This window comes from Martes martes, assembly GCF_963455335.1.
Source record: "Martes martes genome assembly, chromosome: 5".
NCBI classification, from domain to species: domain Eukaryota; kingdom Metazoa; phylum Chordata; class Mammalia; order Carnivora; family Mustelidae; genus Martes; species Martes martes.
In genome coordinates this window covers 92,572,954-92,598,226 of record NC_137892.1, presented here as the reverse complement: position 1 = coordinate 92,598,226, position 25,273 = coordinate 92,572,954, and the positions used below count along the sequence as shown (strand labels likewise).

The following is a 25,273-nucleotide window of genomic DNA, read 5'->3' as shown; positions in this document are numbered from 1 at the left end:
CATTCTGTGAAGCCAAGATGAGCTGGCAGGAGGACACACCCCTTCCTCTAGGAGCCAGCCTTGCTCTACCCAAGGGCTGCGATAGTCATACTTCTCCACCTCCACGTTAAAGCTTAGAGATTCAACTTCTGGCAGAGGCCACTGGGGTATGGCTGAGCCTGTCCCTCAGCCAGCCAAGCCCTTACCAGAGGGTCTCATGCTGGCAGGGCACCCAGGGACATCTGTTCTGAAGCAGAAGAAGAGCCCTCCTTTTCCTCCCTGTCCTGTCCCCCACAGCCTTGGTCCCACGAGCATGGTGAGAAGCCAACGGGGGATGCCAGGCTCTCCCCACACCTGGAGCAGCACTTCCTTCCTTGTTTCCTATTCCTTGTGCAGCCATCTGGGGCCCCATGGATAATGTGCTTCAGAATAACAGATTTGACACCCACCTAACACCACCTTAGTGGCACAGGATTGCCTGAAGGTTCTGTCCCACTCTGTAACTTCCAAGGTGGCAGCTTAGCTGACATTCATTCTGGTGTTTCCGTGCATCCATGCAGCATCCAGGGTCCTGCCCTGGGGTAGGCAGAATGACAAATCCCTGAGATGTCCACATCTCATCCCTGAACCTGGAACTAGGAAAACGAGCCTTCGCTGATATGGTTAGGTTAAAGGTCTGGGGAGGGAAGATTATCCTGGGTTATCTGGTATGTGGTCCTAAGGGTCCTGTAAGAGGGAGGCGGGTAGTTCAGAGTCAGAGAAGGAGATGAAGTTAGAGTAATGTGACTGCAGGCCAGGAGGTGCACGCAGCCTCCAGAAGCTGGAAAAGACAAGGAACAAGAGGAATACAGCCTTTCATTTCAGCCTCATTAAGGCCGCTTTGTAAGGTGATTTGTAATCTAGAATTGTAAGATGATAAATTTGTGTCGTTTTACCTCTAAATCTGGGATTATTTGTTACTGCAGCAATGGGAAACCAATGTAGGCCCTGTCTGTTGCGTTCTGTAGGTTGCATTTTATGGGGAATTCATTTATCACACTGTGACCTTTATCAGTGGTCTCACGCAGGATGTTGCTTTCAATGAAGTTATTAATCTAACTACAGTTTTCAGATTTATACCTGAGTGGGTTTTTTTAAAAAGCTCAAGAACTGAGTCCGTAGTAAATATCAAGCATCTGTGAAGTACTTTTCATATGTGAACCCATTGAATTCCCATAGTCACCCTATGAGAACGGTATTATTATTAGCCCATTTTACAGACGGGGAGACTGAGGCTCAGAAAGCCTAAGGAGTGTGCTCAAAGTCATCTGCTAGGAAGTGGGGCAGGCCTGATGTCTCCAGGGAAAGTAAACCCAGCAGGTATTGTTAGTCTCATGGGGAGATCCACAAGCGAGCAGCTCTGTAGGGCCTGAGTGACCTGCCCCACATCACTCTCTACAGCCCTAAAATCTCTGCCTGAAGGTCCCAGAGACAAGGTCTCCTGAGGGGCAACAGAGGCCCTTTAGCTCAGACTCACCAGCCAACTTCTGGTTGTTCACCCCCAGTCTGGTGATCATTGTGCTCCCTGCTACAAGGGGACTCCTGGTCAGATAAAAGGGCATGGGAACTCAAGAGACACAGTCAGTGTCCAGGAGCCCCCACAATGCGTGCACCCACTCCATACACACAGATTGTCACCAAACATGTAAGTACATTTTTTAAAGTCTCTGTCTTCTCATGAACCAAGCTGGACCCTGGTTAATGATGGGGCCTTTGGTGCTGGCCATGAGGTCAAAGCAAGCACCCCCCCCTTTTTTTAAGATTTTATTCATTTATTTGAAAGAGAGAGAGTGAGAGAGAGAGAGCACAAGAGGGGGTAGTCAGAGAGAGAAGCAGACTCCTGGCTGAACAGGGAGCCTGATGTGGGGCTCGATCCCGGGACTCTGGGATCATGACCTAAGCAGAAGGCAGCCGCTTAACAGACTGAACCACCCAGGTACCCAACTGAGCCCTTTCTCATCAGAGAGGTCAAGATTTTGATTTTCTGCTGGAGGCTCAAGGCCAGGAGAGCAGAAAAGGAACCAGGCCAGGCCGGCAGTCCGTGGGGGATGGCTTTGTGTCTAGATGATATGTGGCTGTGTTTGCTCTGTGATTCTGCTTGGAAATCATGACACGCTGAGTGGTTTACCTTCTGTCGCGGGAAACTGGCGCTCAGACTGCATTCCTCGCTCCACCTACTTCCAGAGTCTGGTTCGTCCCTAGACATTTACAGCCATGACAACCGGCCGGAACTGTGAAGTGCGGTTGGAGAGAGTGATTGTTTTAATTTATTATATTAACTTTTTGGAAAATCATTTTGAGGAAAGAACTAGCAATGCTTCTGTCTGTATCTGATCGTGAGTAACGCTCTGGAGCCATTGGCAGAGAGCCTCCCAGCCACCTCTCTCCTTAGACCCTGGATCGACACAGTCTCTGCCTTCCTCCTTTAAAGGCCCGTCTAGATTGGTCACCTTCCCTCACCTTCTTCCTCAAATGGTTCTTCTGATCGGGGAAGCCAGAACAAGAATAGTCATGTCTCATTGTCCTAGAGATAGTCTTTTTCTGGGGTTTTTTACTTACTGGACTGCGTTAGGTCAAGGAGAAGCCCAGAGCCTCTCATCAGAGCAGCTTTCCCTGATGGGATGTGATTCAGAGAGCAATAGATTGGTCCTCTCTGCACGGGGAGGCCAAGGAACTGGGGAGACAGAGATGGAGGCTCCTGTGGTTTCCATCCTTCCTGCCTCCATCCTAGAGAGAAGGTGTCAGACCCACCACGCTGTGAGGGCCTCCAGCCCTATCTCTTCACAGCACCCATGTTTTCCTCAGCCAAAACTCAAGGGGAATGGCACACTGGGCTGTGAGCAGGCACCCCTCATCCAGAAAGATTTGGTCAAGATCATCTCAATGGGCTTGTCTTCTCAGTCTGTAATTTCTAGTTGCCTCCGCCTCTCTGCCATGCAGACCGGTTCTGAGCAGGCCTGGTTTTGTGGGGACAGTAGGGAAACTGCTGGCCGAGGAAGCATCTCAGCCCAGAAGGCTACTAGACTGGGAGTGAGAGGCATGACTGATGTCCTCGAACCTGAGGAGTGCCAAGGATGCCAGACTGTGGCAGGAGGAGGGCAGAAGAGAGAGAGAGGCAAGTGGGGTGGGAGGATGAGGAGAAAGCTTCCTGGCAGAGCCACACTTGGTTAACCAGGGAAAAGCCCTCGGCTGGAGGACTGACCTCTGTGGGCGGCCCTGTGCCACCCACATCCAGCCACTGTGGGACACGGGTGCAAAGCGCACGTGGAAAGGGGGCTGACAAGGTGGGGGCTCTGTCCACACCGAAGAGAGCACCTGTGTCCTCTCAGTGTCCGATTACTCTGCTTGCCCCCTGTATGCTGCCAAGAGCAATGGAAAAGGGATGAGACCTGACGAAATTGGGGGGCGGGGGGGTCCCAAGTCTGCCCCTACCCAGCTGTGATCTTAAGAAACCCTTCTGCCCCTGAGAGCCCTTGCAGTTTTCTAACTCCATCCTAAGTATCTTTCTTCACACTGAGACTTGTCTGCTTGTATCTGTTCCTCCTCCCAGCCCTTCAACCCCTCTTCTCCCCACACAACCCATTACCCCCACCCCACACACAGACACATGCAGCCACGGGCACTACGAAGTTCACACTCGGTGAGTTGGCTTTCTCTGTCCTCAGTGAAATTCTGGTGAGGCCACCTGAGCTGTGGAGCTCTCTTCAGGTTGTTTTGTTTTGTTTTGATTTGAGATGGAACTCAAAAGCTGACACCCTGGAAGAAGAAATGTTGGCGAGCCCAGCTGGGAGTCCCAAGGCATAGAGTATGCAGCACCCCTATGCATGGGGGACCCCTGAGATGAGGAGAGCTTTGAGGAGAAGACCCATCCTCCAGCTGTGCTTCTCCAGTTCCATGAAGTGTCAGCCAGGCACTTTTAGAAAGATGCTAAGCTTTGGCAGACTTGACCTTAATCCCACCTCTGCAACACCAGCCCCAGAGCCCTGGTATTTATCAGAGATGCCCTGGGATCCCACGCATGGGTGTCCACTGGATCTATGGACCTGAGGCTTGGAGCTCTCCCTAGGATTAGCTGGGAGAAGCCAGCAGACACTGTCCTTTGAAAGACAGCTTTTCTGCCCCCTAGAAACAATCCCAGTGACTAGAATCATGAGTGTGAGTTTGGAACGAACCTCAGAGATCATCTAGTTTAACCTCACCTCATTTCATAGATAAGGCAACTGAGACCCTGAGAGAAAAGTGGACCTTTGAGGTCACTCTGCTAGTTACCAATGGGTCACAAGTCAAGTTCCCTAATTCTCATTGTTTCCATGACACTATGCTGCCTTTGAAGGTTGCCTGTCAGTCAAATCTGATTTTCATGGCAGAAGATGACTTTAGTCTCCAAAAATAAAATTGTGGGTCAGCCAAGGCAAGTCCTGAGTCTGTTTAGCCCTTATAAGTATAGCCCTTATGGGTGTGGAGATGAAAGGCTAGAAAGGACCAGGATGGGGGAAAGCTACAGAAAAGGAGGATGAGGTGGGCGGAGGGAAGGAAGGAGCAGGGCAAAGAGGGAGGCGCATGACTTGTCACTCCTCAGCCATTTCCTGGGGGACCCATTTCTGGCAAAATGCTTCCTATAGCTTCCCAGCAACCTGAGAATCCTAGCCAGTCAGTGTCTGAAACCCCCCCCGGATAACAGATGAAGTCGGCTTTGTCTTCTCATGACCCACCAGGGCTCCCCTGAGATGATTCCAAGTCATTTAATAAGAGCAGAATGTCCTGGGTGCCTTGAGAGCACCCTGCCTGGCCCCAAAGCCCTGTCTCTCCCCCTCTGCCTGCCTGTCTTCCGGCGAGGTCATTAAACATCCTGGGAGAGCCCTGTGGTGGGCAGTTCTGTGGGCAAACCTGCTGCAGTTCAAGCCCGAGTTGTCTCCTGTCCCAAAGGGTGAATCCCTGTGCAGGAAGGGAAGGGACAGGACGTGGCCACTTGCCCCTGGTTCCAAGGCTGTCAAAGAAGGCTGTGTTCACCCTGCCTGTGCGGGGCTAGCCTTACTCAGAACCCCGGGAGTTGATAAGAAGCAAGTCTTTCTTAGCTGTAAGCTTTTCGAATACTTACTTCCTTGCCATACGATTTGAAATTCAGGCTTTTGGGCTTCCAGAATAGTGGGTTCACTGAAGCTGTGTGTTTCAGATCTCCAGAGGATGGCAGATGTTCCGTAATGGGCTGGCCTGAGTTGGGAGAAGAGAAAGTTTTAAGTTTTTCCACCAAATGATTTCAAAGTTTAACACTGTAGAGTGCCAGTCTCATTTTCATCCAGATACCAAAGAATTAAGCAAACGGGTAGTTGCGGTTGCTTCCTGGGAGGACGATGGGATGGTTGAGGGACGCGAGATTTAATGGGGCACACTTTGCTATGTCATCCTTTGTACATTTTTTATTTGAAACCATATCATTGTTGTTACTAAGATTCTGTTTTCAATTTAAAGAATGAAAAAAAAAAAACCACCCCAAAGGAGCTTTGTCTTAATTTTAAAAGTTTTAAGGTTTGATTGTGAAGACAGAAAAACTTGATGATGATCTCTATGCTGTCCTTCTTGGTTATTAAATCAGAAGGCTAGATGAGCACGAGAGATTTAGTCCAATGACCATTGCGGGATACACACATAGGTTTTACAGAGGGGGCACGGAGACCCAGGGAGGAGACGGGGCTGGCAGCAGAGGCCCCAGTTGGTTAGTGGCAGCGCCAGCCAGAGCAGGCCCAGGGAACCACCCCCCTTGCTCCCCGCTGCCTCTCAAGAACGCCAGCCATGGGGTTCACCGTGAGTGATGCTAGAGACAAATTCCTGGTGGGAGTGTTTTCTAATTCCCCTATGGAACGTGCTGCCGCAGTCCCAGTGGGATTGCTGTACGGATGGCAACCTTGGGAATATTCTGCAAAGCTGAGGAGGAGTGACAAGCTCCTTGCTCCTGAACACCATGATGCACTAATACAGCTGATTGAATGGTCTCCTCCGAGAGCAGGGTGTTTTACCATCCTTCCCCTTCCTCTGTCTGTGGAGGGACCTCTTCCCCAGGACAGCGAGGAGGAGGGAAGCCCTGTGTCGCCCTCACGTGTGTTGTCTGTCTCACTGCAGAGTCATCAGCTATGAGTGCTGTCCCGGATACGAGAAGGTGCCAGGAGAGAAGGGCTGTCCCGCAGGTGAGTAAGCCAGGCCTGCGGCATTGGTGCTGGGAGGGGGAGGAGGCAGGGAGGAAGGAGTCCCCATGTAGCAGGCAGCAGAGTCCATCCACAGGGGGATACAGGTGACAGGGCTGCAGGGACACCCTCCCTGCATGCTCTCTGGCTCCGGGCACCACACAAAAGCCAGAGAATGGAAGCTGGGAGCAGGGAGCTTCCTGCACTGGTCCTTTCTGTGCAAGCTGACCTTCTTACGTGGCTGGTGCAGCGGACTCCAATTTCAACCTGCCCCTGCTTGCCTCCCAGGCCTGGGCTGCTGGCCTTGTTGTCTTGGGCTGGGAGGGATTCTAACCACACCCAGTATTTCTGATCCGCTCAGCTGGAGAGCGGGGCTGGGGCACCGAGCCACCCCCTCCTCCCTCTGTTGGAACTTGAGCCTTTGGAGTCCATTGGGAGGAGGGTGGCCAACCAGGCAGGCTTTCCCAGAACCAGCACAGGGAACCACGCCTGGCCAGAGGAGCCAAAGACCGCAGCACCTAAGAATTTTATCAGAGGATTTCCTTCAAGCGTACCCCCCAGGGACTATGCGGAGGGGGAGTTTAAACTTTGAAATTTGGTAATTATTCCTTGAGAATGTGGGACGGACTTGAAAGGACAGTTTGGTTGGTGCCAAGGTCATAAGGGGGTGGGGGGCTTAGGTGGAAAGGCAAGTGGGAATTATGCAGTGGGGAGAGGAGAATGGCCTGTGGGAGGGGAAGGCCTTCTATGCTTCCGGACACTTTTGAGTTTTTAGGGAATAACATTTTATTGCTTGGAAATAGACAAAGAACCTGGAAGATTTGTAATGTTCTTTCATTCCAGTAGAGGCCATTAGGAAACCAGTTTCAACTAGATAAATCAGAAAGCCCAGTTTGTAACTAGAATATCTATTTTGGGTGTATATTCCTGCTGGTATTATGTAAACGTCTATGAACGGGGCGCCTGGGTGGCTCAGTTGGTTAAGCAACTGACTCTTGATTTCAGCTCAGGTCATGATCTCTGGGTCCTTGAGAGCAAGCATGGGGCTCCGAGCTCAGCGGGGAGTCTGACTGGGATCCTCTGTCCCTCTGCCCCTCCCCCGACTTGTGCTTTCTCTTTCAAATCTTTATATGTCTGTGAACAGAAGCTTAATTTTCCTGGGGCTAAAATGATGAAAAATGACCAATTAGTAGAGTCTCAGCAGGGAGGCATTTGACCCCCAGAGTTGCTTTAAGGAGTATGTGACAAGGGCGCCGGGGTGGCTCAGTTGGTTGGGCGTCTGCCTTTGGCTCAGGTCATGGACTCGGGGTCCTGGGATCAAGCCCCAGTTCGGGCTCCCTGCTTGGCGAGGAGCCTGTTTCTCCCTCTCCCTCTGCTGCTCCTCCTGCTTATGTTTCCCTGTCAAATAAATAAATAAAATCTTAAAAAAAAAAAAAAAAGGAGCAGCTTGTCACTCATAAAGTGACAGGCTTTCAGCTGACCTGTGGTGGCCATCCTTGGGCTTTCCCACACACCTGTCCTGCAGAGGTCCCGTGCGCTCTGCACACCAGGGAAGGTGTGGTCTGGTTGGGGCGGGCTCCACAGGGCCGTCCCACCTCTGTCCTCTGCCTCTGCAGCCCTACCTCTCTCGAACCTTTACGAGACCCTGGGCGTCGTTGGATCCACCACGACTCAGCTGTACACGGACCGCACGGAGAAGCTGAGGCCCGAGATGGAAGGGCCCGGCAGCTTCACCATCTTCGCCCCCAGCAACGAGGCCTGGGCTTCCTTGCCAGCTGTGAGATGACCACCTTACTTCCTAGAGGGGTGGCTGGTGGGCAGGAAGCGAGACACTCTATAGTGATTTCCCACTGTTGCACGAAGCTTCTTCCTTGAGCCCTCAGATGAAGTCAGGGAACTTGAGTTAAACTATAGCTCACTAGATGGCTTCCTGTGCCCACCCATCCAACTCTCTAGACATTGTGTTCACTGAGGGGTCCTTGGTTTCCACAGCAACTTTCCCAGGGTAGCAGGAAGCCACCTCTTGCCCCTGTGGTCAGCCGCCCCCTAACTGCCGCTCTGGCCTTCCTTCCAGGAAGTGCTGGACTCCCTGGTGAGCAACGTCAACATCGAGCTGCTCAATGCCCTTCGCTACCACATGGTCAACAGACGGGTCCTGACGGATGAGCTGAAACATGGCATGGCCCTCACCTCCATGTACCAGAATTCGGGCATCCAGATCCACCATTATCCCAATGGGGTAGGGAGTCCCCAGGGACCCAGCACTGCCCTGTATCCACCCTGAGCCCAGGCCTGGTCTGCACATGGGGCTGGCTCTGGGGTTTCATTCTGGGGGTGAGGTAGGCTGGAGGTCATCCCTGCCTCCTGCTCCTGCTTCTTCCTGGGCCCTCCATTCCATGCCTGTGGAACCCACATGCTGCCCTGTTTTCCCCTGCTGAGGCTTCAGGCCCACACCTCCGGTAGGTGAACTGCTCATCCTCATTTCTTCTCTGCACAGATCGTGACCGTGAACTGTGCTCGGCTGCTAAAAGCCGACCACCACGCCACCAACGGTGTGGTGCACCTCATTGACAAGGTCATCTCCACCGTCACCAACAACATCCAGCAGATCATCGAGATCGAAGACACCTTTGAGACCCTTCGGGTGAGGGACTGCCCTGGGAGAGGACCCTGCCTGGGGACACAGGACCTCTCATAAGGGCCTTCTTCTGCAGGAGAAGCAGAGGGTGTCTCTTCATGGGCATTTAGGAGACATGCAGCCTGTTCTTCTAAGAGCCCATGAACACAGAGGGTCCACTCATCACTGAGCTTGACCACGAGGAAGCATCTTAATCCATTGCTGGGAAACTCCCTCTGCCCGTCCTCTCCTCTGTAAGGCTGTCCTTTTGTGACTCCCCCGAAAAGTCCTATAGTCTGTAGCACTGCAGGTCCCTTTGAGCCCTTGGCTGCCTGGGCCTGCACCTCTGGACTCCAGGGGTGAGAGGGCCCCCCCCCCCCACAGGGGCACTTTCCATATGCAGGACTAGAATAGTGCCAGGCTTCATGACCTTCTGGACCGCGTGTCTCCAGGGGACCAGGGGACCCCTGCCCCAGCCACCCCCAGGTTTCCTTGGATTCCAGACCAGCAGAGAGGTCACGAGAGTCCGGGTTTGACCTCTGGCCTGGCTTCTGCCCGCTCTGCAGCCACAGAACCCCGTTCCTTCGGCCCTGCCCAGCAGGCGTTTGTCTTCGGGCTGGAGCAGCAAGCCGGCATTGCTCTTAGCAGTGGCTGCTCAGAGGAAGTGAACACAGGCTGCCCCGTCAGGGTTTTTGCCCTGATTCAAGGAGAACTTCCTGACCACAAAGGATACCAAAGGGGGGTTGTGGAGGCTCCTCCCCTGGAGATCTCCAACACACAGAGACAAACACCCTGGGGCTGGCCCAGCAGGGATGTGGCCTCAGGAAGTGGCTCTGCAGGGGACCTTGCTCTCTCAGCTCTCCCCTGCTTTCCTTCTGGGTCACTTCAAGGTCAGGGGTCTGCGAGGAAATGATACATCCCCACAAAGTTGGTGGCACCTCTTGATTAACCGTGCATAACCCCCACTGAGTAACATCCTCTTACTTTAGGTTTGATAAATGTTCCCTCTTTTCTCCCTCCCCTTGGGGCCTCCCTACACCCATCTTTCCTTCCACTAACACATAGTTTAATACCTTCTCCTGGCCTGGTGGTGTTCTACCTGCGGGGGGTATACTGGTGAATGAGACAGACAAATTTCTGTCCTTGGTGGCACTTTCGTTCTTCCTGAGAGACAGACCAGATGCACACGAGGTAGCCATGGATGGGGCTAGGCATCGGGGAGTCAGGGAGTGTGAGCCGAGGGGCCCTGTTGGCACTGGGTGGTCAGGGAAGATTTCTCTGGAAGAGGTGAGTTCAGATCTGAGGACTGAAGGATGAGAATGGCCAGTTACATGAAAGGCAGGGGCCAGAGCATAGCGGGCCGAACAGAAGGCGAGGGCAAAGGCTCAGGGGCAGGAATAGTAAGAAGGAGGCAGGCAGGGCCAGAACGAAGAACTGTACACAGCTAGAGTGTGACATGGAAGCAGCCAGGCAGCAGGGGCCAGAACTTACAGGGCTGCAGACCGGGCCAAGGGGTGTATCCCCAACCCCGGGGCAGCAGGAGGCCCCTTCTGCTTTTAGAAGATCCTAGGACTCCTCCGTAGAAACAGGTGATGTGATCCTTCCACTCCTGGAGCTCACAGAAGGAGCATTGCCCAGAGCTATTTAAGTATTAACGCAGGGAGGACACAAGCTGTGAAGATTCATACAACAGACTCTTTTTTGTCTGAGGGCAGTGGCAGGGAGAAGGGGTGGTGATGGGGGCAACACCAAGTTGGCTACCTAGAAAAGCGATCCTATAATCAAGTCCCAGGGAAGGGACAGGAGTCAGAGAAGCAAAGAAAGGAGGGAGGGCAGAGGGGATGGCCAGGCCAAAGCCTGGGTGGGAAGGCTGAAGGCAGAGGAAGTCACCGACAAATGGCCAGAGTGGTGGGAGCTCAGTCCTGATGAGGTCCCTGGAGGCCACCATGAGAGGTAAGCTTTGGTGTCTTGTCATTTCTTCTGTGAGTCTGAAGCGCTTCACAGGAGGCCTGGTGAGGTGGTGTCTGCCTCTTGTCTACAGAGCCTCCCAGAGCCTTCAGGCAACTCTCCTTCCTCTCCCTGCCCTGCAGGCTGCCGTGGCTGCATCTGGGCTCAATACTGTGCTGGAAGGGGATGGCCAGTTCACGCTCTTGGCCCCTACCAATGAGGCCTTTGAGAAGATCCCTGCTGAAACCTTGAACAGGATCCTGGGTGACCCAGAAGCCCTGAGAGGTGAGCACCCCTGAGTGCCGTTGGAATGGCCAGATTGAGCCCGAGGCCTGCTCTTGCACAAGATGAACATTCCTCGCACCATCCTGTCCCATTGCTCCCATCTGGCCCTGCCTCTGCAGAGGCCAGAGCAGAGCCCTGGTCAGAGGGACAAGGAGAGAACCCAGCAGCCTTTGTCCGGCAGTAGTTGTGCTGAGGAGCAAGGCAGGGCTGGAGGTCCAAAGCAGGCCCTGGCCAGACTCAGAAAGAGCTAAAGATGCTCAAAACCAGAGCAAGTCTGCCAAGCGGGCAGCAGCTTGGAGGTGTGGGGAGGAGATGGCCGGTCCTGGCATCCTCAGAATGGGGCCATCGTGCTGACCCTTGAACTCTTCCTTTCTGGCCAGGGACCTAGTGGATAATCCAAAATGAAATTAATAACCAGTTAGAGTTGACTCTTGACTCTTCAGAGCTGGGTCCTTCCATGCCTCCTCAGTGAGCTGCTCAGTTAGGGGTGCGTTGATTATTGCTGGAGAAGAAGGAAGGACCCAGCACATGTGAGAGGGGAGGGGAGTGAAGGCCGGGCTTGGCCACTGACCCGTGCATCTCCTGCAGAGAGGAGTAGCCCCCTGGTCCTCTGTGTACCCCAAACACACTTATTCCTCCCAAATACAATCTAGGGATGACTTTGTTTCTTTGGAGTCTATTCAATCCACCTTCAAACTGTACGATCTAAAATACCTACTGCATTTCAGAGGCCCGATAAGTGTAAAATGTTCTCCCTGTGGCCACGCAGGGCTGGCAAGGGCACTTTTCTGAAAATGCAGATGGGGATCCATTGTGTCCAGATGTCACGGTGCCTCCATGCCTGGCCTGTGGCATGAACCTAGACCCCCAAAGGAAACGTGGTACAGGCTTGTCTGCAAGGAAGTTTAAGCCTGGTTGGGATTAAAAACAGGTCGTGGGATCTGAAGTGGTGAGCGCTATGACACAGACACCCCCGTGGTGGTGGGCATGAGGGCGGGGGGTGGGGCACGTGCCGCCAGAGGGGTTCCGAGGCTTCCCGAAGGAGCTGGGACGTGGGCGCGTCTCCGCATATTAAACTTTCTATTTGGAGCTGTGTTCTCCCTAAAACCACTTTTGTACAGAACATGCTTTCGTCTTTGAAGATATTAGAACTCTTGCTGTAAGAAAAAGGCAGCCCTAATTTATTCCTTTTGCACACGGCCCTTTGCCTGCTCAGTAACCCGTTTGCTGTGAGACCAGGCCCTCGGTACGGGGGTGTCACTGGCTGCCTCAAAGACAGAGGGACAGGAGTCCAGCCTCACACAGGCTCGGCTGTTTCTGGTGGCTTGGCAGAGAGGCAAGAAGCAGCCTTGGGCTGGCGTGCCTTGTTTGAAGATTGGCTTCCAGCCCTGGCCCTGCTCTTCCCCACCGTGGCCCTAGCAGGTCACCCTTACCCCACCCAGCCTTTACCTTCCTTCCCTTAGAAGCTAAATCCCTGAGACCTCGTTCCCATGGCAGCCTGGCTGTCCTTTCCCTTCCCACCAGCCGAATGGCTTTCAAGGCCCCTGACGCTCCTGTGGGAGCCCCGTGCCTCTGTAGGCCTTCTGAGCTTCCTCCTGTCCGTCACGGTGCGGTTTTGGTTCCCACACTCAGCACAGATTGAAACTTGCCTCTGCGGTGAGACTGTAAGGGAAAGGGCCCTGGTGACCTGGGGGAGTGGCCGTCCGGGAATCTGCCCTGCCTGGCGGGGATCACGTCCCCCCGCTGCTCCTTGCTGCTTGCTCAGGACCCCCAGCCTCTGCCCTGTCACTGAGGGCCACTTGGACAAGGAAGTAAATTCTACTTATGACTTACGGGTGGAGTGAGAGGAGTGCCAAAGACTGTGTCTGACGGATCACCATCCCCGAGCCCGAAAACAGATCCTGGCAGCTAGTGTGCCCTTGGGTAAAATGAACAAAAACAGATGAAATGCGCAGATAATCTAGAACTCTCATTTGCTACAGTTTCCATCTTTTCCTATCAAATTTCGCGTTTTTCTAAAGGTCAGTAGATAAAAAGTCTGAGGGTAAACTTATTTTGAGGGTCAGACACTAATAGAATTCAGTCTCAAGTTCAGGTGCTAATAAGGGAGTCACGAATGTTGGTTAGGTGTTGACTGTGTTGTTGGGCACTGTGCTGGGTGCTTTACATTCCGGGCTTCATGTCCTCCTTACACCATCCCCAGGAGATGAATGCTAGGCTTATCTTGACCTGAGGAGGAAGTTGAGGCTCCCAGGGGCTCAGTGACTTGCCCAGGACCCCACAGCGGGTAAGTGGCCAAGCTGGGATTCAGACTCAGGCAGTCTGTCTGCTGACTCGGGGCAGCAGCAGGAGGAGAGGAGGCCGTGGGCGGCACAGTCCCCAGCCTGATCTCCAGGTCAGTGTCAGAGAGAACAGAATCCTCACAGCCACGGGGGTTGTGAGCTGGCCTCTGAGATCAGCCTAGAGCCAGCACGGCCTTGATCTGTGTCTGTTTTGGTCCCCAGACCTGCTGAACAACCACATCCTAAAGTCGGCCATGTGTGCAGAAGCCATCGTTGCAGGGATGTCCATGGAGACCCTGGAGGGCACCACCCTGGAGGTGGGCTGCAGTGGGGACATGCTCACCATCAATGGGAAGGCCATCATCTCCAATAAAGACACCCTGGCCACCAATGGTGTGATCCACTACATCGATGAGCTGCTCATCCCGGACTCAGGTGAGCCAGGCCTCCGAGGCCTTGATCCTGCCAGGTCTGCTGGCCCCTCTGCCATCTGCAGTGGGGGCCCTTGGGGAATTCAGAGATTGTGGGGGCCATTTCCTTGCAGGCACCCAGCTCACAGCCTCTCAGGGGAGAGGGCCTGGGCAGCTGGCAGGTTGTGGCCAGACTGTGAAGAATCTTGAGCCGCAGGGCTGGGAGTCCAGGCGTCACTTTGGAGGCATCAGAGAGCTGTTGAGGGGAGCCGGGGAGGGATTGACTCAATCCCAGAAGCCGTTCAGGAGATCGGCCTGCTCTGGTTGGGCGCAGAGGGCCATTTGCTGGCCTCTGAGCACCCGCCATCTCGCTGAGCCTGGGAGAAATGACTGAGTGGACTTTGGCTTGGGCTTCGTGCAGCAGGCTAGCCCCATTCTGGAATTCCAGGGAGGTCGGTTGCCCAGAAGTGAAGCAATTTCACAGAAGAAAACCGAACCAGAAGTTAGCTTTCTGTGGGTGTGGTCACTGACATCACGGGACCCTCAGAAGCCACAACACAGACGGCGCTGCCTTGCCGCAGGCCTTAGACGGCACCCTGGCTGAAGGCAAGGACAGAGACTGGCCTCTGCCTCCTGCTCCTCACCTCCCTCCCCTGCCCAGGGAGACCTAGGGGACCAGGGGCCTGATGACACGAGCCCGCTGTGCCGCTGCGGGGCTGAGAGGGCTGTTGACTCACGAGATGACATTCCTGCTGGTGTGTGTCATGCTGGGGGTGGACGGAGGATAAATGAAAACAGCACTTGTAACTTTTGAACCTGCGTTCTCTTTCCTTGCAGCCAAGACGCTGTTTGAGTTGGCTGCGGAGTCTGATGTTTCCACAGCCGTTGACCTTTTCAGACAGGCTGGCCTCGGCACTCATCTCTCCGGAAAGGAGCGGTTGACCCTCCTGGCCCCCATGAATTCTGTATTCAAAGGTAACGTCGTGAGGGCAGCCCCAGGAGAGGGTCACCTCCATAGCACCCTCCCAGAGGGACAGCACCCTGCCAGCGTTAGTGCTTCCACCGGCTCACCCAAAACCTCAGGGGCTCTGCTGTATCATCTGGCAGAGCAGAGAATGCATTTGGGGGTCTGGTCCTCAGAATCCAAGAGTTTGCATCTGGCCAGAGAGCGCCTTTTTATTCGCAGAATCAACCGCTCATGTGATCGGCAGAAGGTCAGAGCGAGGATACAAGCTGAGCTTTGGCCGAGGGGAAGGCGGAGGAGGGGGACAAGTGGTGTCTGTGCCTTCCCCTCCCTCCACGGGCAAAACTCCAGACACCCTCGATTATCTAGACCCTCTTGTGTTTGGTTGATTTGCAGAAGATACCAGATGTTAAGGAATATTGGCAGCCTCCCTGGATTTCTCAATCTCCCATTTTCAAGTGCAAGGAGGGTTGGGCTTCCCACTGCATTCGTCTCTCATTCTCTCCTTTTCTGGAGTGTGCCTCTGGACCGAACCCACCTTCTCTTGCAGATGGTACCCCTAACATTGATGCACATACAAGGAATTTGCTTCTGAATCACATGATTAAAGACCAGCTAGCTTCCAAGTATCTGTATCATGGACAGACCCTGGACACTCTGGGTGGCAAAAAACTGAGAGTTTTTGTTTATCGCAATGTAAGTTCTGGCTCCTAAATCATGCTCTTTCTTTGCCTCCGCTCTAAGAAATGGAAACTGTATTAAAGAAAAAAAAATTATACATGTGGGTATGTAGCATATAGCTGACTAGGTAGGCAGTGGTCCACATCGAGCTCAGTGTGATCAACAGGGGCGGAGGGATGGAGATTTTGAATCCTTAGCTTATGCGAAGAGAAGCCTTCTGAACCAAAACACAGCTCTCCCTGGTCCAAAAGTTTCTCTTTTCCCTTCTCCTGTCTGTTTTCCATCTTCAAACTCAACAGTTACTCTGGACTGTCAGCCAGAAAGCACAGTACAACACAGGTGTATTCCTTGGGACCTGCCAGTACCAGTGACTAAAGACGAGGTTGTCATCTATTAAACAATTCAGTAGAGTTGATCTATTGATTTCATGATCGTCGATGGACCTCACGTGTACTGGAACAGTCTCAGCGTGGGGCCTCTGTAACTCTAGTGGGGCCCAGTGGCCCCTTCTCCTTAAGGAACACTATTTTTATTTTTCCTTTCCTGGAGAAAACACGACATTTTATCCTCGTCGTAGTGACCCGCTCTAGAGTACATTCACTGCTCTGTGCAGATGAAGACACCAGCGTGTGCCTGGAGCACATCAGGAGGCCTCATTAGGGTGGATGACCTGTGTCTGCCTCTCTTTGGTACAGAGCCTGTGTATCGAGAACAGCTGCATTGCTGCCCACGACAAGAGGGGGAGATATGGGACGCTCTTCACCATGGACCGAATGCTCACCCCCCCTATGGGGACCGTCATGGACGTCCTGAAGGGGGATAATCGCTTCAGGTAACCAGCCTCATGCTCTGGGAGACTTCTGCCAAGTGGTCGTGCCGGGTCAGGACGCTGGGTCTCAGCTATCTGTCAAGCTCCCCACTGCCTTGGGGGCTTCAGTGAACACTGGCGGTGTCCTGGTGACCTTCCAGCCTGGGGATCTGGGAAGGGCGAGGCTCACGCTGGAAGCTTATGTTGAGAAGAAGGGTTATTTCTGGGACTGTAATCCCCACATCCTTGGGAACAGGGAGGAGGCTGCATTTTCGTATGAGGGGCAAGAAAGATACCACACTCTCATCTTGAGGTCCCAAGTAAGCTGAGAGCACCCAGTTTTGATTGTGGGATGAGTCTCAGTCGGCACAATATCTCCCTGGGGCCCCTGAAGACTCCTTGCCGCTCCTTCTCAAGCTCCCTGTGTCACTTTGTTCTCTTGCCCCCTCTCTCCATTTCTGACCTGCTTGCTTACCCCTGGGTGCTGTGACACTGGAGCCTGGAGACCCCCACCCCCTGCACTCCCCCGAATCACATCCTCAGGGCCTGGTGGCTTAGCCTCTTCCTTCCTGCTCCCCCCCTGGCCTCTGACCTCTGCCTGTTTGATGGAGCTGAACATTTATGGAGAAAATATGGAGAATGGAGTCTTCCCTCCTTGTGCATGATGAGCAAGGGGTGAAAACCATCAAGGGGGCTGTAAATTCTAGTTCTGGGGTCTGCCTCCCAGCAGTGGGGAGATATTTGGGAAAGTGGGCATCCCCTCCCCGTCACAGGCAGGTGACATTTTCTCTGTGTGTCTCCCTAGCATGCTAGTGGCCGCCATCCAATCTGCTGGGCTGACGGAGGTGCTCAACAGGGAAGGGGTCTACACAGTCTTTGCTCCTACAAATGAGGCCTTCCAAGCCATGCCACCAGAAGAGCTGAACAAACTCTTGGGTAAAGACCAACCGAAGTATATTTTGCACGGTTTCTAACGTGACTGGAACAGTCAGGGGACCCGCAGGAAACAGGGGGCTCATTACCAAGGGTTTGACTGAAAGGAACTTAATGGGGAGACTGCAGAAGAGTGGGCAGGCGTAAGGGACCAGCAAAGGATGAGGACACCCAGGGAAAAGTGTTTCCCACCACAGGCCAGGGGCTGGAGAGGCCAGGGGGAGGAGGGGACAGGGAGAACTGGCGCTCAGGGGAGGGGCACAGGACAGCAACCAGGGCCACATGCAGCTGCGGGCAGAGCCAAGGGAAGGGGGCCAAGACTCCTTCAGCCTCCCTCTCCTCCCACAGGCCCATTGCGTGGGCCTCCTGTCAGCCATGAGAAGGGGGCAAGGGACCCTGGATGGCGTGCGTCACAGCGGTCAGCCTCCCTGGGTACCATGCAAGGCAGAGAATAGTAGAGAGACACTGAGTGGGTAACTACGAGCCCCGTCACTGAGACATGTCTTCCACATGAGAACCTGTGAGGACAGCCATAATGGAGCCATTTACCTGTGTGAAATGTCCCTCAGGGCCAAAGCTTTACCAGAGAAGCTATTCCTGGCCCTGAGAAATTTAGCTAAGGATGTTTGAGAGATAACCCCAGTGGTTAAGGACTTGGATTCCTGGATCACCTAAAAGCAGTTTTAATTCCTGGCTCTGGCATTCACCAGGTGAGTGATGTCTAGCAAGTCCTTTAACCTCTCGGAGCTTCCATTTTCCCATTAGAAAAATGAGAGTGCCTTGCCGTGTATAGTGTGGAGTAAATGAGGTGTTGCCGGCAGTGCTGGGCACACGTCCTCCCCCAGTGATGCCTGCGATGATGGGGTTTGGGGTGGGGGTGTAGTGTGGAGCTCTGGTGCTCGCCTGTGGGCACACTTTGGCCCTCCCACAAAGGCGAGCCTGAGGAGAAGGAGGAGGGAAGCTAGAGAAGAGGAGGAGGAGGAGGAGGAAGCACCTTGGCCACCCTCTGGGCATGCCTCATCTACACCTTCCTTCCAGCCCCAGGGCAGGAAGGAACTTTCTATTCAGAAAGTTCAGGTTGCAGGCAGCTGTGGGCGGAATTTGTGTCCTGTTTAATAGTCTTTATTGCAAACGAATGCCTGTGTCTTTGATGCTGACATATGTTCCTGAGAAAAGGAGAGAAGTTCATTCTGAACATAAACTTTCCAGCCTCTCCTGGTCCAGCAGGAGTGGAATGTTCCCCAGATGGCCTTGAGCCTGCTCGCTTCCCTCTCATTTTCAGTTGTGCAGGAGGAGGCTTAGACAAAACTTCCCAAATGTGCCCTCTGCCAGGCCTGCAGGCAGGAAAAGCCCCCAGTGCTCCGGGGGGATAGAGGGCCAGCCAGGCGCAAGAGGTCAATCCAGGTATCAGACGTCTTGGAAGAAGGAGGCCCCCTGCCCTGGGGGCTGGCATGGCTCATCGCTTCCAGGCGGGATTTCTATAGAATGGGAATTCCCATCTGCCAAATTGTGGGATGTTTGGAAACCACATGGTACCTGGTGGCTCCATTCCACGGCACTAATGTGGATTTGTCTGTACCTAAGCGAACTCTCCAAAATGCTTTCAAACTTCCTCCGCTCTTAGTTTCAAGATGCTGGAAATAGGCATCCAGAAGCCCTGGGGGAAATCTAGCCACTTGGCTGGGAATGTGAGTATCAGGGCAGCCGTGATGGAGATGAGAGGACAGCTGGCGGCTTTAAGAATTACCTCCCACACTTAATTTGGAAAATGCCTGTGCACCTTTATGAGCAATCGGATGGTCTCCCCAGTTGGTGGAGAAGCTGATGTGGGCTGGAAGGAATGCCGAGACGTGAAGGGAGGGATGCTGCGGAGGGAATGCCCCCCTTAGCCCTGACCTCATCGGCTCCACGGCCCCCCCAGACGGCAGCTGTTGAGTCTTTTAAGTTCTCCCTGCAGGAAACGGCTGCCCCAGAATATGCATTTGAGGGCAGAATGTGTAAATATTTCACTACTGTGTTATAACCATCGGGAGCCACGCTGATGATGAAATGTCCCAGATGCCGGTGCTGGAAAGGTTCCTGACTTTCCAAGCAAATATTTAGCTCATGGAAAAATGAGTCATACTCACAGAGGAGTATGGATTAACTCCTTCTCGGCAGCACAGAGAGCTCTTGCTTAACCCAGCAGTTCCCACCCTCCCCACTACAGAGGCAAATTCACGGCCGCAGACGTGTGCCTCAATCCCCAGCGCCTCCGGCAGGCAGCCAGTCAGAGGGCTGAGCACACCCACTGTGTGCTCCTCACCTGGTCCCAGAGTTCTATGTCTCAGCCATCACCACTTGCATCCCCTCTCCGCCCTTCTAGACGGTGCTGGTTACCAGACTAACAATGAACTCTGCTCTCCCTTCTTTCCCACAAACCCACAGGCAATGCCAAGGAGCTGGCCAACATCCTGAAATACCACATCGGTGATGAGATCCTGGTCAGCGGGGGCATCGGGGCCCTGGTGCGGCTGAAGTCTCTCCAGGGGGACAAGCTGGAAGTCAGCTCGGTGAGCGTGCCTGAGAACTGAGCGGCCAGCCGTGCACTGCCGCTGGGACCCCAGGGCACCTCCCAACCCCTGGGCCAGGGTCATACATAAACACATACACACACACAGACACACACACACACACATTCTTGAAGGTGCACCTTGGATCTCTGAGGGCATTCCGCCCAAAAACAGAAAAGAGAAAAGAGTCTTCGGGGAAATCAGGCGAGATGATTCTTAGACATGAGTAGAAACGTCTAGATTTGCCGGGGAATCAAGCATCTGACTGGCATAGGGGAGAGGCCGGTAGGTCTTCTTTCCCTTAAGAAGATGATAGGCAATTACTCATGCATCTTGAAGGATCAATCCCCAACCCCCTTCTCACCCCATCCCTTCAAATCTGGGGCTCACCAAGCCCCACCATGAGCCAGACCATCCCTAGTGGCTTTTTCTTCAGATGTGCGGCCTGCGAGCCGCCCCTGGCTCTGCACGTTGATGACACATGTTCCACCTTGAAGCTGCCTGAGGGGACTTCCTCACTGGAGAGAGAGAACAGATGGGCAGCCAAGCTCAGTGAAGCTGCCTGTGGCCTGCCTGGCTGTACCAGCAAAGGTCACTGGGCTTCGCTGTGGGGCCACCCATCTTCCAGAATATGGCTGGCCCAGCCTCGGTGCCGGGCCCCTCCCTCCTGACCTTCAGCCATCCCTTTGCTTACCACTTTCCCTCTGGAGCCTGAGGAAGCATGGAGGGAGGCAGAACATGAGGACTTGTTGACTCCTAGTTTGGGGGGTTGGGGTCCCATCACACCCTTCCGTTCCACCTTCCCCTTTGGGTCTGACCCATGAGTTGTTCAGGAAGGACTGAGGTAGACACCTGGGTGCATTTCCTGTAAGAAAGGTGGGCCACTGAGGACAAGTGAAAGGAGCCCTACACTGGGGCTGGAGGCCTGGCTTGTGTTCCCTGCCGTCCCACCTACTTAGCTTAACGGAGACCCCAGGCCCGTCCTGGGTCTCGGTTTCTTCTTCTGCTAAGTGGGGTGGTAACAACCCCCTCTTCAGCCCACAGTGCTGAGAGGACAATGTGACACTGCACTGAGCCACACGCCGATATTAGAACACGACCACCGAACTAAAGGCGTGTGGCTGGCAGAGGCCGTTCCATTCCCCAGAGTATCCCTCACGTCTAACACACCATCTGGCATCTGGGAGCGCTCAGTAAATTCTCACCGAGTGAGCAAGATCATGTGGTCTGTGTCGTCTCTTTTTCTCCCAGAAAAACAACATCGTGAATGTCAATAAGGAGCCGGTTGCGGAAGCTGACATCATGGCCACCAACGGCGTGGTCTACGCCATCTCCAGTGTCCTACAGCCTCCAGGTAAGGCCCTAACCTAGCCCACCCCCCCTCAGCCTGCAGCTGACCCTTCTGCACGCATGGCAGCTGGTGCTCGACAGGAAAACTAAAGATAAGAAGAGCGCGTGACAAGCCACCCAGGCCTCCGTGGACTGCATCGCTGGGGCTGATTGAAAAGTGAATTAGGGAGTGTGGGTTTCCACTGTGCTGCACTAGAAACTAGAGGACATGTTTCTTTTTGCTGAGTTGCCTGTCTTAGCCCCACTCAGACACAGCCCACTTATTTGTCACCCATGGATGTGGTGAACGTGACTCCCAGCCCACATGTCTTACACCATCGTGCCTGATGGGAATTCTCTTTACCTCCAGCAAGATTGAACTTGGGTCCAGCCTCTGTCTGCACTGTATACTCACCTGTCTTTGAGTTCTTTCCCCATGGGCCACATTCCACTGTGAACTAGAGAAAGTTATGAAGGAAAAAATCTATGGGAGAACATGAACCAGCAAGCCCAACAGTGCCCCTCAGTCCTGCTTGCTGTCAGTGCTGTGCTAAGAGTTTTGCTCTCACCAGTGTTGCACCTTCTTTTGTCTCCAGCCATCAGACCTCAGGAGCGAGGGGATGAACTTGCAGACTCTGCACTTGAAATCTTCAAACAGGCATCGGCATATTCCAGGGTGAGATGCCTCTAGGTTTGCCTGTGGTCTGAGCAGCAAGAGGTCCTCTGCTTGGGCCCATTCAGGGGGCTCTCCAGGTTCCTGTCTTCCTTCCTTATGCTTTCCCAGGACTCCATGAAACTTCTCCCCACTTCCATACAGGCATCCTTAGCACTGGCCCGAGTGGAGTTCTGAGGAAAGAGCCCAGGCAGCCCCTATTTCCTTTGTGAGCAAAAGCCCGGGCCTTTTAACTAAGGTCTCTGACCCTTATTCCATGGGTAAGCCACTGCTGGTGAGGACAGATAAAGCTCTGGAATCCATCTGTCCAAGGAAGGCAGCCCAACCCGAATTCACTTTACCGTGGCCTTGCCTGGCCTGAGCCTGGGCCTCTAAGTCCCCTTCTGTTTTTCATGGTATGGCCTGTCTTGGGGAATGCTGGGGCTCTCTGAGGCAGTGGTGTGGGATCTGGATACAGGGCAAGTGTTGAGGGGACCTCCCTTCCTTGCCTCAGCTCTGCTTCCTCCTTAGAACCTCTCCAGTTTTTCCTGCGCTTCTCTTTCTGCTCCCCAGCTTGCCCCGGGCCTAGAAGCCCCACTCAGTCTCCTTTGCTGCTTTGCATGAAGTGGAGCCCTTCAGGAACCTGGGCACCTTATAGAAAGTTTGCGTTTCAAGAGAAGAGGCTGCTGGAGGTGTTGTTACCCAGAGTCCTGGAGCTGGCATGTGTCCTTTACTTTTGGACAGAGGGGTTTCCTTCGTGCCCCTTGAGAAGGGTACTTGGCCTTGAGCTCCTACTCTTGAGGGCCACCTGCGATGCTGTCCCAGCTCCCCAAACTCTAGGCTGTGTTCTCAGTGGAAGCCTGGCTTTGGGGTCTCCCAGAAATACCATCCCAGACTCTACTTGGTTGGGGCTTGCACTGTGCTTGGGGCTGCCAAGACCACCTGAGGGCTCTCTAGGAGCCAGCAGCTACACACTCCCCTTCCTCTTCCTCACCCCCAGCATTTTTTCTGAGTAGGGGTAGCCGTGGGGTCACGAGCAGGGGCAGGTACAACTTTCACTAGAAACCTGACACTTGGTATTTTCTTTCAGGCCGCCAAGACCTCTGTGAAACTAGGTAAGTCTGGCTTGGGTTTAAAGTCCTTTGTACAGGTGCTCAGGCCTTCCCCCCGAGCAGGCACAAACCTGCCATCAGCTGTATATAGATAAGAACGTCATGGTGCAATAAAACAAGTGTGGCCTTTGGGGTCAGATGCAGAACACCCAGTTCCCTTCTCTGTGAGATGGAGGTACTAAGAGCACCAGCCTCTGAAGGGTGCTGTGAGTTTTTGGCTTTGGGAACCTGAGAATATTGCAAGTGCCGTTGGCAGGAGCACATGGTGGTTTAGGTCAAAGCCAGTAGATGGCAGAAGTCCCAGTTCCCATTACATCATGGACCGAGACATCACGATCTTTGTTACATTGTGGAGTAAGACAGGAAGTCTCCCAAATCAAAAAGCAGGGGGCAGGGGAGAGTAGCAGGAGGAGCGCCCGCTGGCCCTGCGCGTGGCTCTGACGGTGTCCTAGACAGAGACGCATCCTTTCCACTTAGGAAACTTCTCTCTTCCAGCCCCCGTGTATCAGCGGTTATTAGAGAGGATGAAACATTAGCGCGGAGGACGTGGGAAGAACGCACATCGGCAGCTCACCGCCACTTTCTCTGAGTTTACCAAAGAGACTGAATGTTGCTGAAACCAAATATCACACTTCAGTGTACCTGGGCTGCACCAGAATGAGATCTGAGCCCTGGGTGGGTGGAGGGTGGAGGGAAAGAGATGTCTTTTTATTTGTTTTTTTCCCCCAAACATGGCTGTTAACCCACTGCTTGTGGAGACCTGGATGTCCCTGCCCGATAGTCGCTTCTAAAAAGGACCTGTGCTGAATGTGGACTTTCCCGCCTGTGCCAAGTGCTCTGGAAAAGGGGGCTGAAGTTTTGTGACGCTCACAGAACACAGATCAGGCAGTCCAGCATCATGGGGGTGGGGGGAGGGGAGTCCTGGCACAGTTTTTGTAAAGCTCTTTTACAACTGGAGAAATGGCATTGTTATAAGCTATGAGTTGAATCGCTCTGTCAGACATGTCTTGTGCCTGCACGTGGCTTGGACGCTTCTTGGTGGCCCTGTCCAGGTAGGAAAGGGAGGGTAGATAGAGAACATGCGGAGCCCAGGATTTCCCAGGTGTGGCAGAGCCATCGTGTGTTTGTAATAATAAAACTAAAGAAACGTATTCCTGTGTGGACGGGAAGCGCGGGCTGGCCTGGGTATTCGCAAGGTCCGGGGGCTGTCTGTTTCTTGGGGCTGTGCTGGTCCTTCCTGTGGAGACTGCACCCAGGAGCAGCGTGACAAGGAGCCCCGAGGGGATGGTCTGTGGGACATGCTCCGTCTTTGTCGAACTCATTTTCCTTTCAGCCTCTATGGGCCCTGGGGGCTCGAGTCCTCTGTGTTCCCTTGCCTCTTCTTGTTGGCCGGAAGTCCCCATCTCCCATCCAGCCTTGTGACCCCTGCCTTGGTGTTGGACTTTTGAATGCTGGAGAGGAAAGAGACAGGCCCTGGGAGCACAGCAGATAGCTGAGCCGGGACCGGCACCCAAGCGTTCTGCCTCCCGGGGACCACCATTTGGCATGGGAGATCCTTTTTTGGTGTCTGCCAAAGACAGCCCCCTTACCTGGGGACAGGTCATTCTACTCCCAGAACCCAGAGACCCACACAGAACTCAGCACCATTGTTGGGAACAGCGGTGGGGGCCCAGATGGAGCCCCTCCCGCCGAGTCTGGGGCAGACAGACACTACCTGTCATACCTACAGTCACTCATCCACCACTCCGCGGCCCCCCTCGGTCCCTCCACAAATATCTGTGAGGCCTCAGTCTCGTGAAGCTTCCGTGCTCATGGGGAAGGGAGCTGCGAATTGGCTAATGGCACTGTGGCCCGTGCTTCCGTGACAGATGAGGAAGATTCTGCAGAAGTAGGGATGGAGGAAGGGATGCTGGGAGCTCTTGGAAGTGGGAGGGGATGAGAGCAGGTGTAGGAGCTCTCCTGGAGGTGAAGGGCTCGGGGAGGGGTGTCTTGAGAGGTGACAGTTAGCCTTCTGCAGCTCCCAGTCCTGCTCCACGGCTCTGCCCTGCTCACCCAACCCCAGGGGCCGTGCTGGCTGGGCTGCCAGTGACAGCTAGTTCTTGCTGGATATGCTGCCTCCATACTTCATTTAAGCACCTGAAATGTACAGCCTGGACTGGCCAAGAAAATATCAGAATCCTAAGAAGCGGTTAGGATCACTTTTAAAGATCCCTTCGTTTAAAATAAAAACCAACACAAGTTCCTTAAAAATGCCCAAACCCCTCCCTTTTTTTTTTTTTTTTAAGATTTTATTTATTTATTTGACAGACAGATCACAAGTAGGCAGAGAGGTGGGCAGAGAGAGAGAAGGGAGGAAGCAGGCTCCCTGCCGAGCAGAGATCGCTGTGATCGCTGCCCGGCCTCCATCCCAGCCTCCCTGACAAGGACACTCCCCTTTTTCGGCTGGCGTGTCTTTCCTACAGACTGAGCACCACACACAGCCTGGTCCTGCCTTCTCTTCCCAG

The 25,273-nt window shown here is 53.7% G+C and overlaps 1 protein-coding gene across 1 annotated transcript in view; it reads left to right on the top strand.

The window, feature by feature from the left end:
* Positions 1–23,919, top strand: part of TGFBI (transforming growth factor beta induced) — a 32,243-nt gene extending 8,324 nt beyond the window's left edge. The window contains exons 3-17 of the mRNA XM_080804910.1: positions 6,136–6,200; positions 7,814–7,974; positions 8,272–8,436; positions 8,695–8,841; positions 10,905–11,046; positions 13,551–13,763; positions 14,576–14,713; positions 15,253–15,398; positions 16,079–16,215; positions 16,997–17,127; positions 19,552–19,676; positions 20,928–21,030; positions 21,602–21,681; positions 22,748–22,772; positions 23,265–23,919. Of these exons, the coding sequence (XP_080661036.1) occupies positions 6,136–6,200; positions 7,814–7,974; positions 8,272–8,436; positions 8,695–8,841; positions 10,905–11,046; positions 13,551–13,763; positions 14,576–14,713; positions 15,253–15,398; positions 16,079–16,215; positions 16,997–17,127; positions 19,552–19,676; positions 20,928–21,030; positions 21,602–21,681; positions 22,748–22,772; positions 23,265–23,305 (1,819 nt within the window). The 3' untranslated portion in view covers positions 23,306–23,919. The remainder of the gene's footprint in view (positions 1–6,135; positions 6,201–7,813; positions 7,975–8,271; positions 8,437–8,694; positions 8,842–10,904; positions 11,047–13,550; positions 13,764–14,575; positions 14,714–15,252; positions 15,399–16,078; positions 16,216–16,996; positions 17,128–19,551; positions 19,677–20,927; positions 21,031–21,601; positions 21,682–22,747; positions 22,773–23,264) is intronic.
* Positions 23,920–25,273: the final 1,354 nt, after the last annotated feature.